We start from the raw sequence: 18,664 nt of genomic DNA on the forward strand, positions 1-18,664 counted from the left end.
GTAACCTCAACTAATTACTGACAGATGAGTGATTATTCAGTCCATAAATACAACAAATTTCTGTCATTTGAAGGAAAAGAAACAGAACTGGAAATAAGTCAGACACGGAAAGACTCAAACTGAACATTACTACACAGGATGATACACAAGACAAACGAGGTGGAAACAGCAGATACTACACCAGGGGGTGAACAGACAGTGGCTAGGGAACAGAGGTACAAATGGATAGGAGGGTAACTTCTTGTTTCTGTAATTATGGCTGACAAACTATTGCACATTTCAAAGGAGAAAGTGACAAGGATTTTTCAGTGTTACCAACATATAATAACCATTTGTAGTCAATAGGCCAATTATCTTGATTCAATCGTTATAAGTTAATTGTATGCACACTGTACCCTATAAATAACTACTCAATGACCAAAAAAAATTTAATTTAAAGAATTGTTTTCAGATCATATGTAAACTAAAACAGATGTATGCTGTGGGATGGTCTGTATGTCAAATTGCTCTGATTGGTCAATAAATAAAACACTGATTGGCCAGTGGCCAGGCAAGAAGTAGGTGGGACAAGGACAGAGGAGAGTTCTGGGAAGCAGAAGGCTGAGGCAGAGAAACTGCCAGCTGCCACCATGACAAGCCGCATGTGAAGACACTGGTAAGCCACAAGCCACGTGGCAAGGTATAGATTTATGGAAATGGATTAATTTAAGCTATAAGAACAGTTAGCAAGAAGCCTGCCACAGCCATACAGTTTGTATGCAATATAAGTCTCTGTGTTTACTTGGTTGGGTCTGAGCGGCTGTGGGACTGGCGGGTGACAGAGATTTGTCCTGACTGTGGGCAAGGCAGGAAAACTCTAGCTACAGATGTATAAAACCAAGAGTAATTAATGTAGAGAAAGTAAGGTATTTTCTTACAGAATAAGAGTCAGTGCCTAGTTCAGCTTTTAGAACAATTGCAGTCTTCAGTTCAGTGCACATCCTTACACACACATGAAATGGGGAAGAGAAGGGGAGGGTTAATAAACACTGGCCATAAATTCTAAGTTGCCTCAACATTCTGGAAAAATCAAGTCACTCAATTCAGAATGTACCAGGTTACACTTCCAATCATGTTTAACTACACCTACCTGATTTTTAGTGACATCACTATTATTTATGAAAGTTCACAGAATCAATCCCAGAGAAAACTTTTGACATGAAAGCAACTATTCTAGCATATCCACTTCATGTCAGCGGATAGAAAATCAAACCAACTCTACAAATGACACTGACTTTGGCAGGAAGATTCCGTGGAGTTCGGATGACCCAGGCTGTATCTTCTGGTCCGATAGTTTCACATGGAGGTTCCTGGTCTTGCACTCCGTCCTCACTGCTTTTTACAGTCCTTTTCCCATCGAGAGACACATAGCCATTGTCAGTCTCAGTTGACTTGTCAATGGAATTCTTTGCTTTCTTTGACCTAAAAACAAAAATATATTGAAATGTTATGTGTACTTAGCTTATTCTGGATGGGTTGATAGAAATTAAAATCTGGTGCTAATTATATAAAGTGATATTTTTCAAAATTTTAATAACTATCACCTCCTTTTTTTAAGTAAATGAGAAATAATATTAGATAAAATGACCATTCAACTTAAAATCCAAGTTCAGTTTATGTGATTATGAGGTCTTACAAATAGCAACCCACAAAGAAAAGTCCTAATTTAACAAACAATTCTTAGTCTGGTCTTTGAACAATATCTAGAACGAAAATTTTGCCTAATTTGTTAGTGTTAATATATTTTAAGCTTTTATTTTAAAAAGATTCTTTGTAAATTCAGAGAAGTTATAATTAGTGACTTAATAATAATCCCAAATATTTTACCTTTGGTATATGCAAGTTCTTTGATAAGTTCCTTTTAATGTACAACAGAAACATAAGGCCTTTGAAGCAGAAAAATTTATGAAAAGGAACACTTAATCAATAAAATTATATAAATCTGACAAAAGCAAAATGGAGAACATAAAATTATGTTTCGCCTACCAAAAGAATCCCTGGGAAAAAAAATAATCAATGACCATGTCATTTATGGAACCTACAAGGCCAGAATTAAGGATATTAATTTGTAGGAATAAAGTATTTAGAAACTACAATGTAGGAAATAATAATTTTTAACAGGCAAATGTTTTAGGAGTCTTAAGACTGACAGGTGAAAGTAGCTACCAACAGAAACCTTTAGTAGAAATGTAAGTCCCACAGAAAAGACAGTGTGCTCCATGGAGATTAAGTCTATCATAAAAGACAATTTAAAAGCAATTTTACTTAAAAAAAATCTCCCCTTTAATTTTTCTAGAGCATACTTTATAGGAAAAGAAAAATAAATTAGTATAGTGCTTTCACATAGACAGCATTTTCAATGCACTCTACACTTCAGTAACACAGTTTCATGGGAATCTATCTGCTCACGAACTGAACAGAGGTGGGCCAGAGGACACATGGGTCATGAGAGGGAAAAGAGACTCAGTGGGAGACGCTACAAAAGGGTGGAGGTAACAGGTGGGTGGCAGAGCAATCGGGATGAAGAATCTACTCAAACACTCTTCAAAAAGCCAGCAGACCTTGTATGCTAATGAACTTTATTGTTTGTTTTTCAAGACAGGATTTCTCTGTGTAGCTTTGTGCCTTTCCTGGAACTTACTCTGTAGACCAAGCTGGCCTCAAACTCACAGAGATCCGCCTGGCTCTGCCTCCCGAGTGCTGGGATTAAAGGCGTGCGCCACCACCGCCCGGCAAACTTTTTAAAATTAATTTTAATTAGTTAAAAAGTCTTGAGAACTAGGTGGATCCTTAAAACTCACCTATTATAAATGCTGATTGTGGATCAAGGAATAACACCAGGAAGTTACAGGTGAAATAACGTAGTCAGTTTGAAGCCAACTACAATACAAAAATAGTCCCTAAATATAAGATGATTTACGTTCTTCACAGTACTTCCAGTGCCTCCTTTTTGGAAACTACCTATTAGGATTTCGTCTAACAATTCTGCCAAAACAGAAAGTTTTTTGTCTTACACAAAGATGCCCCTCTCCTTCCTGTTCTTCTCCTGTAGAAATCCTAACAGAAACAGGCAGACTGTATTTCCATACACCCTATACGGTTCCAATACTTCATATTCAGAATACATATCCAGAGAGTTGCAAGACTTAGAGCCCAACCTAACGTTCTCTATGTGATCCCCAGCGATATGGAAATCCAAGAGAAAATGAGCCTTAGATTAAAGATGATCAAGACAATAGGTTATGGTGGAAGTGGGGGTGGTGGAACATAGGAATCAAGGAAGGGCACAAAGGTACCTTGTACCTTCCCAACCTAGGGAAGAATATTATGCTATCAATGAATCCCCTTACTTCTCTTTAACACTATACAATATGCAGATGTTGATTAAAAAAAAAGGAAGTGACTTGAAATTCAGATAAAGTCATAGTGTGTTGGAGATGTATTCCTGAAGGCTGGTGGAAACTAAACTGGATCGAGAAGAGAAAGGAGAGACAGCAAGGAAGTAGATACATGAATCAGACAGAAATCAAGGTAAGTGTCCCCAGGAGCCAGAATCCTAAGAGCATCAGGTCACTAAAGACACAGGTCTGGGAGCCAGCAGGCAAGGAAGCAACAGTAGCTGAGAACCTCCGAGTGCAGCGGAACTCCACTGGAGCCCAGTGATCTCCTAGTCACAATGCTTTTTCCTAAGATGCACAGGGTAAAGGAGGAAAACGAGTGCCAGCAGAACACACTCCACATAATACCTTCTAGTCACATATCAACACCTCCCTTCCTTTACACTCCTTCCCAATCTCTTTTTCTCAGAATATTGTGACACTGAGGAGATGCCTAAGATTAGTAAGTTACTAAGTGCTGGTAGCTCTTTGATTTTCTTATTAACCAAATGCAGATAATTCACTAAACTAGCTGTAATAATAAGAAGAAAAATAAATGTAAGGACTACCTTTGCAGCTAAAAATACAAACAGGCAGTCTGGTGCTTGAAAGGCTGGAATAGAACAGCAGAGGAAGCCGGCAACAACCAGTGACGGCTAATTTGGGGAAGAGCGTGAAGGCAGAATGCCATATGCATCCTGGTAGACCAGAAGACAGGACGCACACAGAAGATTCACTGTGTGTAAACATACTGAGAATAATGCCGATCAGGGTGATGCTGATGAAGGAGATACAGAAACAGAAAAAAGAATGGGACTGGAGAGATGGCTCAGTGGTTGAGAGCAATTTTTGCTCTTCTAGGAGCTGGGATTAGATGCCAGCACTCACAGGGCAGCTAACTGTGTAACTCCAGTTCCAGAGAATGCAGTGCCCTCTTCTCGTGCCTCTGTGAGCACTGCATGCAAGCTGTGCACAGACAAGCATGCAAATAAAACACCTGCACACATTTAAAAAAAAAAAAAGGAAAGAAAAAGAATGCACTGAGTGGTATTGGGGCTTAGAGTATCACTGAAAATTCATAGCTAGCACACACACGTGTAAGCAGGTACAGGACTATACCGATTTCATATATTACATAGGCATGCTTTATCTAAATAGGCACAGAGTTGAATAGCACACCCTGTAATAGTTTTATCCACTCTGAGCACCCCACTAGCATCTTGCACCCAGATTTTGGTTTCTGAACATCATTCTCCCTGAAGAAATGGCTGATTTCAGGGCTGGAGCTGAGGATGCACAAGCTGAATCAGGAATATTCTGGTGTTAGTTCAGAAGACTAACTTAAAAAGTCAAGAAAACTGCTCAGAGGTCCTCCACTGATCAAATTTGGGTCAATTAAGTCACTGAAATAAATGATGAGGTAGTAACAAAACAGAGATTCCTGAGTAAATAAGTAAGGAAAGATGTTACCTTGAAGCAAACTGCCAGCTAAAAATTGAAGGAGTAGTGACGGAGTTGGGAAAATAACCTTATAAAACACCGTAATTCAGACAAAAATTAAAGGCTACTCAGCCAAGAAAGTTGTACAATAATAGATTACTGTCACGTCACGCGTAACCTTTAATCCTTCTCCCACCATTTCTCAATGCTTCTTGTTCTCTCCTGGGGTCCCTTACCTCATTTTATAGTCTATAGTCTATATCCACTTTACAATCCCTTACTTACATTCATATAAATTTAGAACCCACATATGAAACAGAATATGCAATTTTTATCTTCTGAGACTGGGTCACCTCACTTAATATAATCCTTTGAATTTCCATCCATTTTTCTCCATATGTCATTATGAAAGAATGGTACATTTACGTTATCCGCTCTTCTGTTAACAGACATGTGGCTGACTCCATTTCTGCTACTGTGAATACTGCAGCTATAAACATGGATGTTCAAGTACCTTTATGAGATGAGGTTACGTTCTTTGAAAATATGCCCAGGAGTGGTACAGCTGGATCACAGAGTAATTCTATTTTTAATTTTTCAAGGAACCTCCACACTGATTTCCGTAGTGGCTGCACTAGCTAACACACTCTCATCAACCGTAAAGAAGGGCTCTTCACTCCCCACAGACTTGGAAGCATTTGTTGTTGTCTGTTTTCTTGATGATGGCCATTCTGACTGGAGTGAGAGGGAAACTCAGTGCTGCTTTAGTTTACCTTTCCCTAGTGGCAAAGGATGCTGAATTTAAGAATAAAAAATTGGTTATTTGTTTCTTCTTTTGAGAACTGACTGGTCATTTCACGGAATTTACTGACTGGCAGTTTTATGTTTTGGTGTTTTATTTTTGTAGAATTTCATACACTCTAGACATCAACCCCTGTGGGAGGATTAACTGAAAAAGGTTTTTCCAGGTCTGTGGGTTGTTTACTCTGACAGTTTCTCTTGCTAACCAGAAACTTTTTTATTTCATATAATTCCATAAATTAATTATTGGAACAACTTAAAGAAATTACCCATTTTCCAAGAACTAATTGTATCCATCACTTGTTAAACCTCACTTTGAAGTCCACCTGAAATATAAACGAGGTCACTCCTTCACAGGGCACTTCTAGCATCCACCTCTGTCCTCTTTATATTATATTATATTATATTATATTATATTATATTATATTATATTTTTATAGTACTCTGTTTTGGTGGATTATATGCAACTCACCTTTACTAGGCCATCAGTGTTTTGTTCCCAGCAAGTACCACAATACCTAGTCTGACTAGTACTTAATAAATATGGTTTTTATTAAGAAATAAAATCAGCTATTTTATGAATTGGATTTTTAAATAGAAAAAAAATCTATGCATAAAAATGCATAATCTCACTGTCATGGCCAAGGTTCACAGTCCTACCTCTTTATAATTTGTGGATGGTGAGAATTCTAGAATTTTCTACAATGCATTATGTTTGGTACTTAAGATGAAGAAGTCCTGTGTCAAAGCTCCTCAGGGGAGGGGGAAAGAACCTTAAAAATACACTAGTTTAATAACGTTGCTTCCTTTGGGAAATAAGTGATTATACTTTAATAAATCATAAAACGAATGCATTTTTCATATTGAAAACTTTAATCCACAAGTTGGTACAACTTTTAAAAAAACTTGCTCATAAGATCAGTCCTGTCTACAATCTAGTGTGTTCACAAAGCTGAATGAGTTATCTAGCTATGCCCATCAACAGCATTAACAATCTAGGGTAGACTGACAAGCAAACCTCCTTTATTCTTGTCTGTAGAAGACAGCTGAGTAGCTGCTTTACAGTGTAAAGGACTCAACTACAACTATATTCAGGGAAGGACAAATGTTAATACTTGTACTGAAATCTTCTGGAGGGACTAAACTTACATTATGCAGTATGCTTAATTATGTAAATAAAATCAATGTATGAAATATTTAACTTTCATTTTAGTGTTATAAACAATAGATGTATATATCTCCACATACACACACACCCCTGTGGTGCTAGATATCCAACCAGGTTCCTGCCCACATTCTAAGCAAGTGCTCTACCACAGAACAACATTAACAACCCTAGACAAGTCTGAAAAGTAGATCAATCCAGCATGTTAACTAACATGTGATCTATCTCATTCTAGGAACCATTTTTAATTCACCAAATCTATTATATAAGTTATTTTAAAAAACAAGAGCATAGTTCCTATTTGTTGGCCTGCTTTTTAGTAGTAGCATGATAGTTAGAGCTTAAAGGCTATGAAAGAATATTGAGGATTTACTGGAATTCTGAAATAGTTATTGAGTTAAAGAAATACAAACTCAAAATCTAACATTTCCTATTTAATCTTTTCAAATGGAGCTATTCCTAATGGAAACAATTCAATGAATTAAAGTACTAAAACTTAGCAATTTAGGTTAATTTCTGTATTTTTAAATTGACAGTTGAGTTTAAGCTGTTTTAAGAACAAAATGTATTTAGACATAATAATGTAAGACTTAAAAAACACCTTTTCATTCTAACCTCTAGAAAACCCTATCAGTCCCAGAAGTTATGCACTGTGCTGCTTTTATCCCTTCTTCTATGGGTCACATCGACTCAGATACTACGTAGAAATAGCCAGCTTTTCCACCTGTCACCAAACGGACGTTAAGTCTCAGGTGCGATATCAGCACTACTCCTGCCGTCAATTACCAGGGTTCAAAGAACAGGGCACTAGGATTTCAGAATTCAGCACAGGACTTCTAAAATTAACATTTCTCCTAGGCCTGTTTGCCATATGTTGGCAAACCAAACTCTAAGGGAGACAGTGGAAAGTGCTTCACATTTTAAAGTACTTAGATGTACAGTTGTAATAACTAAACAGAGTCAGTCCCAAGGGCTTTGGACACTACAGTATCAATGACAAGCTGTCTTAGCCATTTTCATGCTATGGACCAAGAGAAGGAAAACTGAAGTCTAGGTCTCATTTGAGTGGAAAACCAAGGTAAACTTCTAAAGAAACTAATCTAAATGCTGTCCATAATATAACAATATCAATTATAGAAATCAAAACAACTAACGGATTGCCTGTTAACTAAATATATCTACTTTGCTATTTTTAACTGCTCATCTGAAAGTCTTGAGAAATACTTAAGAAACCAACTTTGTAGTAATTAAATTTTTGCATATCATGAATGAAAATCTGTTAAAATAAACAAAACAAGAGTAGAAAAGAATAGAGCCCAAGTTAAAAACAAATAAAAAACAAACCCCTCTTTAAGTGAACAGACAACTGGAACAAGTGTCACGTAACTGCTGACTATCAAAATAATTTAGGAAATCATCCCTAAAAAGTTATTAACAGGCCAGGCAGTGGTGGCACAAACCTTTAATCCCAGCACTCGGGAGGAAGAACCAGGTGGATCTCTGTGAGTTCGAGGCCAGCCTGGTCTACAGAGTGAGTTCCAGGAAAGGCACAAAGCTACACAGAGAAACCCTGTCTCAAAAAAACAAAAACAAAAAAAGTTATTAACAGTAAAAATAAACACAGGATATATTTGCTTAATTTAACACATGATGAACTTTATCATAAAAGCACAAATACAAACTAATGAAAATTTGTGAAGTAGTTAGCAAAAGCTAGTGAAATTATTAGCAAAGTTATTGTCTTAAAAAAGGAAATAGTTATTTTCAGTATCTCTTTTTTGTATTTATTCATTTAATACCTTCAACTACATCCACAGCTGTTTAACTAGTTTTCTGATTTATGCTATACATGTGTATATCATAACTCTTAACTATTTGAATTAAGTATTCAAAGTATTAATAATATAATATTGAGCTAGGTTTAACTTATTTTTGAAGTCTGCTATAAATATTTTTTCCTATTTGGTCAATACTCATTGATGGTACAAAGGATACAAAAACCCAGTGAACAAATGAAGAACTTTAGACTGTAGTAAATAGTTTATTCACTTAACTCATAGTGCTTATATCAAATAATTTTAGAAAATTGAGGTAGATGTAAAACAAAAAGTAATATAAGTCACATGGTTTATTAAAGCAAATTCAGACCTACAATAATGATACAACAATGAACTAATTAACAGAGTAAAATAATACTTAAGGAAAAAATTAAATAGTCAAGAAATCTTTTAAAAAAAAAAGGAAAGAGAAAGAAAAAAATGCATTTAGTTGGGCAGTGGTTGAGCATACATACCTTTGATCCCATCACTTGGGAGGCAGAGGCAGGCAGATCTCTGTGAGTTCAAGGCTATCTTGGTCTACAGAGCAAGTTCAGGATAGCACAGAGAGACCCTGTCTCTCGGAAAAACAAAAAAGGAAGAAAGAAAGGAACACACACACACACACACACACACACACACACACACACACACACGACAGACAGAAAGAGAGAGAGATATCTTTATTACACATTGCTAGTATATGTATATATTCATTCTTATGGAGATAAATGTATTTACACATAACCCCAAATAAACTTTATCCCATTTCTCCTTAAACTATAGCACTTTAGTATCAAAATAAAATGTGTAATGAGGCTGAAATATTGAAAAGCATTAACATTGACTATGTACATTAGAGCATTTTTATGTCATATACAGCCTTGAATAAATACAAACCCTGATAAAAAGAAAGCAGCATGCCAGAGATCTCTGAAGACAGCGCCAACACTGTAGGAAGCGCCTGCACCATGGCTCTGGACCACGCCCTCCTGGGTGTTATCTGTCGTACTAGACCCGTCTCCTTCCCTATGGACTTCCAAATGGGCTGCTTTTCTTAATTTCCTTCATCAGAAAAGATCGAGAGTGGAAGGCAGGTTAAAATTCCCACAACCATTTTCTCAGTAGCACATTCCAAAATGTACAGAACAAACACAGGAGCTTATTAATATACAATGAAGTTCAAATGTACTGGACAGAATTTAAGCCATCGATCAAGTGCACATTTCACGTTCAATTTCTATAAATACAAGGATATTGTTACTTGGTCATACTCACACTGACAGTCAATGTACACACTATTATATGGATTGTACTGGAAAGATACTTACAAAAGCATTCCTTCCCTATATGAATGTTACTTCTCTGTAAATGCAGAAAATTTCAGACTGGAGAGAATTATATGCTAATTAATAAGCAAAGTTATTTACCTAACGTATAAGATATTACCTTTCAAAAAGGAGATGGACTTAAATCTCCAAACCTAAACCCCAAATATTACAATGTCTTAGCGATAATATTCAAAAGAAGTATTGTCCCAAAGCACTTTTAAAACAGAACTGCATTGTGCTCAGGAGCCAATGGGAAGACGTACTCCATTGACTCATCAGTAGGCACTATCAAACAGCTTCAAATAACATGTAATAAACAGCCTTTCTTTTTTTTTCTCTTGGCTGTATTCTTGCCCAAGAATCTTAGAAACAGAAGATCTAAGTAGTAGAATTTAATTCTTTCCACCTAACGTTTGCCTCCTATATTGGTAATGCTAACTAGAAATGAACCTCAAGAAAAACAAACAAAAATTACTACACAAGGACAAACCCCACAGACATGTGACACTGTTTTTCACATACAGAAAACTGGTCAGCTGGCAACTGGTTCCAGAGCTTAGGTTTTATCTGAAAGAGCAACTTTGTACAGTACATTACATTCTATGACGTTAAGAACAGCTAAGAACAATCCCAAGGGCTGTAGAGGCTTCAGTGGTTAAGAGCACTTGCTGCTCCTGAAAAGGACCTAGGTTCAGTTCCCAGCACCCACATCCCGAGGTTCCCAGCCACCTGCAACTCCACCTCCAGGAAATCTGATGCCTTCTCTAGTCTCTATGGACACCTGCATACATGGGTGGGCACACAAACACACAGACATGCACACATGCATGCATGTGCACAGATAAAATCCCATATCCAAACAATCGATCTCCAGAAAGATCACTTTTGACAAGCAGTACCTTCTTCTTTTACCGCCTGTGCTTAGAGGAGGTTTGGGTGTTCTTGTTGAAACGATCTGGCAATGCACAGTTCCCAAGAGCAGCATCAGCCATACTGGCCCAACGACTTCAGTGAGAGGTATGCTGTGTGGGCTAGGAGCGGAGCAGAACAACACTATTGCCACAACTACAAAAGGAGAGAGAAACACACTGAATTACAGGTCTGTAGTCACTTCCCAAACTTTAAAAATTGTTCTTGTAATACTGCTTACTAAATTCTTTTCCTAAATTTAAAATGTTACTCCATGTTGCCAGGAGTGGTGGTGCACACCTTTAAGTCCAGCACTCAAGACCAGAGGCAGGTTGATCTCTGTGAGTGAAAGGACAGGCTGGTCCACAAAGTGAGTTTCAGGTCAGCAGGAAAATACCAGTAGATATTGTCTCACATGCACACCACCACCACTACTCCATACAAGCTCTTTAAATTAGTATTCACACTGTTCAACCATGGCATTTAGTAGTAAATACAATCTTGGAACAAGACAACACTTAACACTAAAATACACACATTCAACTTTATAATGACTGTATGAATTCAAATCTAAGGTCGTTTTTTAGTTAGGTTACAATAAAAAAAAAATCACACTAATTTCAAGTACATTTATTCTGTTACACATAATAAGAAGTCTCTTAGTAAGTGTCTAATAAAGCTACAAAAGGCTTGGTTTCTAGCCCCTGAGAAAGGGCCTTGTGTATCTCAGGTCAGCCAGAAACTAAGCAGACAAGGATGACCCCGGCCTTCCAAGTCTCCTGCCTCTGCTCTCTTGAGTGGTGAGATCACAGGAGTGTGCCATTATTCCCAGTTTATGTAGTACTGCAGATCTAACCCAGGGCCTTGTATTTGCTGGCTTCTACCACCCAAGCTACATGTCCTGCCCCATTAAGATTTTGAACACAAATAAACTTGTACATATTTCCCAGGAAAATCCCTAACCCCTCATCAATGTTAATCATTCCAACAAACAGAAGAGAGCCTGTTTTTCCCTTCCTACATTCCTTAGACTACCTGGACATAAACCTTTACAGGCTTATGTTCTGAAACAGGCTTATTTCTTTTATTTCACACACAGATGCAATTGCAGGTTGCCACAATATTAATAATTCTGGGCATACGAGTTTTATTGTTTCTTTTAAGATATTATTACATTCATGGGCAAATGTCATGATGTGTATAATTTTAAAAAAATAAAGTGAATATTTATTTTAATAGTTTCCTTAACCTTAAATATATATTTCCTTAAAATCCTAAGACACAGAGCTAGAGAAATGGTTCAGCAGTTAATAGCACTTATTATTCCATGCAGAAGACCACGTTCAATTCCCAGCACCCACATGGACACTTACAACCATCTGTAACTCCATCTCTAAGGGATCCAACACCCACTCCTGGCCTCTGTGGCACCAGGCATGCATGTGGTGCACAGATATGCCAGCAAAACATTCATATACATAAAGCCACAAATCATTTAAAAAAAATCAAAGACCCAGATAACACTTGATGAAATTTTAGAAATGTCATACGATGCATTTTCACAGGAAGACTCTGTAATAGAACGCTGGTAGGAACACAACAGATTTGTGGCCCTGGAGTCAGCATGCTTAGATTTGAACTCTTGGTGACTACATGTTCTGTGACACTATTCATGGGAGAAGTCAGGTCTGAGAGCTTCATTTGTCAAGTGCCAAATCTATACAGCTAAACATAATAACAGTCTTTCTACTCTGCTGGGCTACTGTAGACATTAAATAAGGATCTGACAGACTTAAAAGAGTTTTTGGTATAAATGAAGGTTTTGATATAAAATAAGGATAGATCAGATCACAGTGGTAAAGGGCACAGAAAAAAACTCATACTTTACACAAGAAAAATTTGCAGAAGTGGTATTAAAAATAATAAATAAATAAATAAATAAATAAATAAATAATGAATAATAAATAAATGAATGAATGAAAGAAAGAAAGAAAGGATGTGCCAGGCATAATGCCCTCCAGCGACAATCTTAACTCAGGAAGCTAAAGCCATAGTTCAACATCAGCATCAGCTACACAAAGACAAGTGCATATCTATGTGTAGGTGGGAAAGTTCTCATCTAATTTAAATCCTCTCTCTCTCTCTCTCTCCTCCCCGACTCCTCATACAGTGTATATGTGGGATCAGAGGACAACTTTTGGAGGTCGGCTCCCTCTGACATGACACCATGCAGGAGCCAGGCTGTCGAGAGTCGGCTGCAAGTCCCTGTCTGCTGGGCCGCTTCACCAGCACTCAGACATTTTGAATAGCTAAGTGGTTTCTATGTAACAGCAACAGCCACTTCATGCATAGAACAGTCAGTGCATGGTTACAGCCCAGCTTTAATAATCACAAAACACAACATCCTGAAAGTTAAAAGCACATACATTTCTGTTAATTATACCTTGAAGAAGATAGAGGACAAGAAGCCAGGAAAAGATGACCTTTGATGTTACTTGTAACCACCACCGGAAGAAAAAGGGAAAAAACACAACTCGAACAATCCCTTTTCTAGTCAGAGAAGTCCAAGGACTTTCAGGCTTTGCCTTAGCAAATGCAGAACCTGAGAAAAAAAAGTAAAATATAATGGCACACGCTACCTACTATTCTTTAATTTCACTACAGAAATAAATTCAATGTTTGAAAAACAACAGATGGTATATAATTTTATTCTATGACTAAGAAATATCTACTATGGGACAGCAGTCATTTTCATAATCAATCTTACTCATTATCATACTCAAAAGACACCTTGAAGGTGATCAGCTGAGATAACAGAATTTCCTCCACATTTCATAAACACAGCACTTAACTTTAATTCATTAGGAATTGTAAATAATAAGGAGGTGGAGACGGCTCCCCAAGTGAAGCTGAGGTCTAGAGCTCAGGTGCCTGGCCCCAACATAAAGACCTGGCAGTGACTGGCCAACTTAGCACCCCAGCACTCTGAAGCTGGGCATGGGGTGCCTAGGCAAACGGGCCAGGTCAGCAAGTTCTATCCCGTCTGTTCTGAACCAGGGGTTTGATCTTTTGGGGGGTGGAACGACCCTTTCACAGGGGCTGCATATCAGTTATTTACATTATAATTCATATGAAGTAGCAACGAAAATAATCTTAGGGTTGGGGATCAGCACAACGTGAACTGTATGTATTAAAGGGTCACAGCATTAGGAAGGTTGAGGACCACTGCTCTAGGCTAAGAGAGACACTGGCTCAGTAAATGAAGTGGAGCCAGTCCAGGAGGTCACCAGAGGTCCCCCTACAGCTTCCAGATGCACATATGTGCCTTACTCCAGGACCCAAGACACAGAGGTGGGTGACTCTTGGTGACTCTAAGGACAGCATGTTCTATACAGTTCAGTTCTACACAGGCAGGGCTACCAGATCTAACCATGTTTTGTTTTCATCCATTCATTCGTTTATTTGTTTTGGGTGCTGGGATTACAGCCATCTGTCACAACACTCAGCTATAATTTAAACTTAATATTATCTCCTCGCAGTTTTCCGTGCAAACAGGAACTGCTATTCTTTTATACTACTCCTTGAAATTACATTTCAAGGTATGAAAGACACACTGGTGCTTCTGCTCTGATTATGTTACCCCTGTCCTCGTGTAGGCTGGAACTGCCTCACTTCGACAAAGGACCTGTCTATAGCACTCGGAATTGTCTCTTCAGGACCAGTGCTTCCTTGCATCACACGTTTACCTGTCCAGGACTTACCCCTCACGAGATCAACATCTATGAGGTCTGGTTTCACATACGCTGTTTTCTTTGGTTTATTCCTTAACCCCTGTAATATATTAAAAGCAGTATTTGAATTCTACATGTATTTTGTTTAAATCCAAAACAGCAAAAAGAGAACCAACTTATAAGAGTTTCAATTTAAATCAAAATCTTGAAGTAACATATTAAGTAAAAGACACACTAAAAGACTTGTTACAAACAGACAGTTAGAGCATTCTAATAGTCTTCGTTTTCTTCCTAAAGGAATGCTTAGGGATGTGTGGAACATGCAAAGCCTGTTTACTATGGACAGCAAACTTCCAAATCAAAGACTGCCATATACCGAGCAAGTGTGAGCGTACGGTCCCGGGCCCTATATGACCCACCCTGGGGACTGTTGGCTTTAGACTGCCATTAAGAAAGTAGGAGGCCGGGTGGTGGTGGTACAAGCCTTTAATCACAGCACTCGTGAAGCAGAGCAAGGCAGATCTCTATGAGTTCGAGGCCAGCCTGGTCTACAGAGTGAGATCCAGGACAGGCACCAAAACTACACAGAGAAACCCTGTCTTAAGAAGTAAGTAGTGAGGGTGAGTGAGGAGCAGTGGCCCCAAAGGCACTCACGATGCAATGCTGGCGGTGGTGCTGAGGACAAGGCAGGGATGTACACTTACAGCAGAGGTTAGCACATAGGGTGACACCAGCAGAACCCCCAAGTGGATGGTGTATATCTCAAGACTGCCAGCCATCCCTCAGACCACAATGTCACCTCATTACCTCAGAACTCTAAACACTATGACCAAGAACAGTGGGCAGGAAAACAGCTGTCCTAAATTGAATTAATTTAAAATTGAAATTACCGGATCTTAATTAACACCAAATTTCTGCTATCACCGCGGAATGGGGTTGGAGGTAAAAATCAGTGGGGAAAACGGAAGTGTGGGAAAATAAATCACACTAAGTTAAGAACTGGATAAGCTTAAACTAAAGTCCTTGGGAACAAGAGCTGAGAGATGACACAAGGGTTCGATTAAGAGCGACTGTGCAGTCGTCCTTTGACCCCAGCAGGTGACAATGGCCCTGAAGGTTAGGGACGGTTTGCAAACACAACAAGCAAGAGAACAGTGTAAGTCAGTTAGCTGACATGTCTAAAACCAACATACACCCTGAGTCAAGATGCAACAATTAGCCTTTGACCCCTTCCCATGGTCAGTCCATTTCAGGTTGTAAGCTACTCAGAGATACAGAGCAAAACACAGAAAGATAGGTTCTGTGTTAACAACAGAATAACAGTATTTTCATACAGTTGATCCTTATGTTTTCAAGTTTCGTAATTGCAAATGCATTCGTTATTTATGCTCTAAAATATATATTCTCTGTTTTTGCCCTCATTTGACATGTGCAAAGTGGCAATAACAACAAGCAAAAACAAAAACTCCACAAGTTTTTTTATGTTACCTAACACATATTCCCAACACAAAGCAGCATCCTGCCTTCTTGTCTCAGTACTCATTGCTATAAACAACTGTCCCCCTGGCAGACTGCTTAGTATTGTTCATTTTTGTGTTTGTTGTCAATTCTGTTGTGCAAAATGAACCAAGCACAAGGTTTCAGTGTTGTGCAGGCTGTGCTGTGCCTTCAGAGAAAATGAGTCAGGTAGCACATGCTCATAAAGTTATTCTTCTCCTAAGGAAACTGGTGACATCCATTACTAGAGTATCTGTCTGTGAGTTCATTTTTCAACAGGTTCCCATGTACCCAGGCTGCCCTGATTTGCTACAAAACCAAAGCTGACCTTAAATTCTTGATCCTCCTGTCCTCAGTAATCCCAGGGCTGTGACTGCAGGAGCCCCATGATCAGCTAAATAAGTAGTGCCTTTAAGAGAAGCGTACACAACAGTGTGCGCTGGCCAGCTAACTAACAGTGTTGTGACCAGGGGCCCCTAACACCCACTAGCAGCAATCATTCAGTATTCAAACATTCAGTCTTCATGACTCTCTAGAAAGTGCCAAAATAATAACAAACATCCATTCATTTTCATTTTAGTGTTACCATAGAACAGTTAACAGATTATACATATTCTCAACATTTTCCAAACCGGAACAGTGATCCTTAAACTGCACATTAATATAATTTCAATAATAAAGCACTAGCTTAATTTATACAAATTTTATATAGATACCTTTATTAGTAAAAAAAACTCTGATGTTACAAATTTTCACCCCTTCTTTTATAATTATTTACCAATCTGACAACAATCTTACTGTCAGTCTGAAGCACCATTACTGTTGTACACCTACAATTTTTATCAGTATCATTTAAGAACTAAAAGTTCTTATTAGAGACAGAAAGTTGTCTTTTTCCCATAGGGTCGTTCCTATTCTTATAGATGTGTGAGTCACCTCCTGGCTTATATCTCATGATCTGATCTTGAATTATATTGTAGAGCCACCACACAACTGCCAGTTTCAATAAATAATCCACCTTGAGCTTATGTGGTGGCACACTTTTAATCCCAACACTTGGGAAATGAGGCAGGGGGATTTCTGTGAGTTTGATGCCAGCCTGGTCTACATAGTGAGTTATAAAGGCAGCCAGGCATACACAGTGAGACCACATCTCAAAAATAAAAATAAATAAAATCCACTTTAAGGTACCCTGTAAGAAGATGTAAAGGGTTTTTTTAAAATCAAAAAACTTTCACCAAAGGATTAATAATTTTAGTCACAAAAATGAAAGATACTATCAGCAAGGTATGAGTATTCATAAAACATGAGTTTAATTAAGTGGACATTATAAAATGGAAAGTTTAAAATTGATTTGGATTAAACCACCTGTATATAAACTAACATGGCTTTGCTTACTAACCGTAACTGTGGTGCTCGGTGTTAGGAGTGCCTGCCTGGCATGGGAGAGACTGGGTAAGGAGAGCAGGCAGGAAACTAGCTTTTTGGAAAAAGCAGGATGAAATCCTTATTCACGAACAATGAAAAAGTACAAAGGAGTACACACGTAACTTAATCCTCAAGAATCAAAGGCATTCTTTAGTATGAAACTGACAATATATTCCCACAATGCAACGACTTTGGTAGCAGAAATTTTTGTATTTTCTTTAAGCTCCAAGTATGTAGATAATGAGATTAAAAACCAAATAACATTTTAGATTACAGCATGCTTCTGTTCGGTAATCTAGACTTCTTGTGTATAGAAATACACATTTATATTCTATCAAAGACACTAATACCAGTTTCATTTCCAGACCTTTAGATTCTTCTATAAATGACTTCATAAACTTTTTGTTGAGATTTCAAAAGCCTGTTAGATATTGAGAGAGAAAAAAATCCTCTATTAACTTTTGTTGTAATGGATTTTTGTTTGTGATCATACAAACTGTACATAGTCTGATGCCTGCATTGCATAATGTTTAAATCATTGTAAATATATCTGTCTCCTCACAAGCTGGTCATTTATTAATGATGGGAATATTCAAATCCTTTCACCTAGAAGGGATTTTAGAAGGCACCATACATTGCTGTTATTTACAGTCAAGATAGTGTGCAGTAACACTCCTGAACTTCCGTTTATTTTCCTTGTCTTTCCCTGTCCATTGTACTTTCAATCTCCAGTAATCAACATTTTAGGCTCACGTGTGATGAACCTGTGCAGTTCTTGTCTTTCTGTAGCTGGCCTATTTCACTTAACACAATGAGGTCTCTAGTGAGAGTTCTCTAGGAGAATGACCCTATTGGCTCACGTTTGAATGTTTGGTCCCCGTTAGTGAAACTGTTTGGGAAGGATTAGGAGATGTGATTTGTTGAAGTAGATTCGGCCTTGTTGGAGAAGGGATGTCAATAGGGTGAGCTTTTAGGTTTGAAAGGCCCAAACTACACCCAGTCTCCTCTCTTCCTCTCTCACTGAAGCAGATTCTTGCAATATATTTCATTCATTCTCATTCACATTCTCTCCTCTCTCCTCTCTCTCTCTCTCCTCTCTCTCTCCCTCCCTCCCTCCCTCCCTCCCTCC

At 38.1% G+C, this 18,664-nt stretch overlaps 1 protein-coding gene across 4 annotated transcripts in view; it reads right to left on the minus strand.

The window, feature by feature from the left end:
* Positions 1-18,664, minus strand: part of Phtf2 (putative homeodomain transcription factor 2) — a 114,290-nt gene that overhangs the window by 30,539 nt on the left and 65,087 nt on the right. For all 4 annotated transcript variants that reach the window (XM_028855129.1, XM_028855131.2, XM_028855130.2 and 1 more), the window contains exons 4-8: positions 14,641-14,710; positions 13,323-13,481; positions 10,870-11,035; positions 9,540-9,704; positions 1,275-1,461 (exon numbers count right to left, since the gene is read on the minus strand). In XM_028855129.1, the coding sequence (XP_028710962.1) occupies positions 1,275-1,461; positions 9,540-9,704; positions 10,870-11,035; positions 13,323-13,481; positions 14,641-14,710 (747 nt within the window). The remainder of the gene's footprint in view (positions 1-1,274; positions 1,462-9,539; positions 9,705-10,869; positions 11,036-13,322; positions 13,482-14,640; positions 14,711-18,664) is intronic.

Source organism: Peromyscus leucopus, chromosome 3 (genome assembly GCF_004664715.2).
Source record: "Peromyscus leucopus breed LL Stock chromosome 3, UCI_PerLeu_2.1, whole genome shotgun sequence".
NCBI classification, from domain to species: domain Eukaryota; kingdom Metazoa; phylum Chordata; class Mammalia; order Rodentia; family Cricetidae; genus Peromyscus; species Peromyscus leucopus.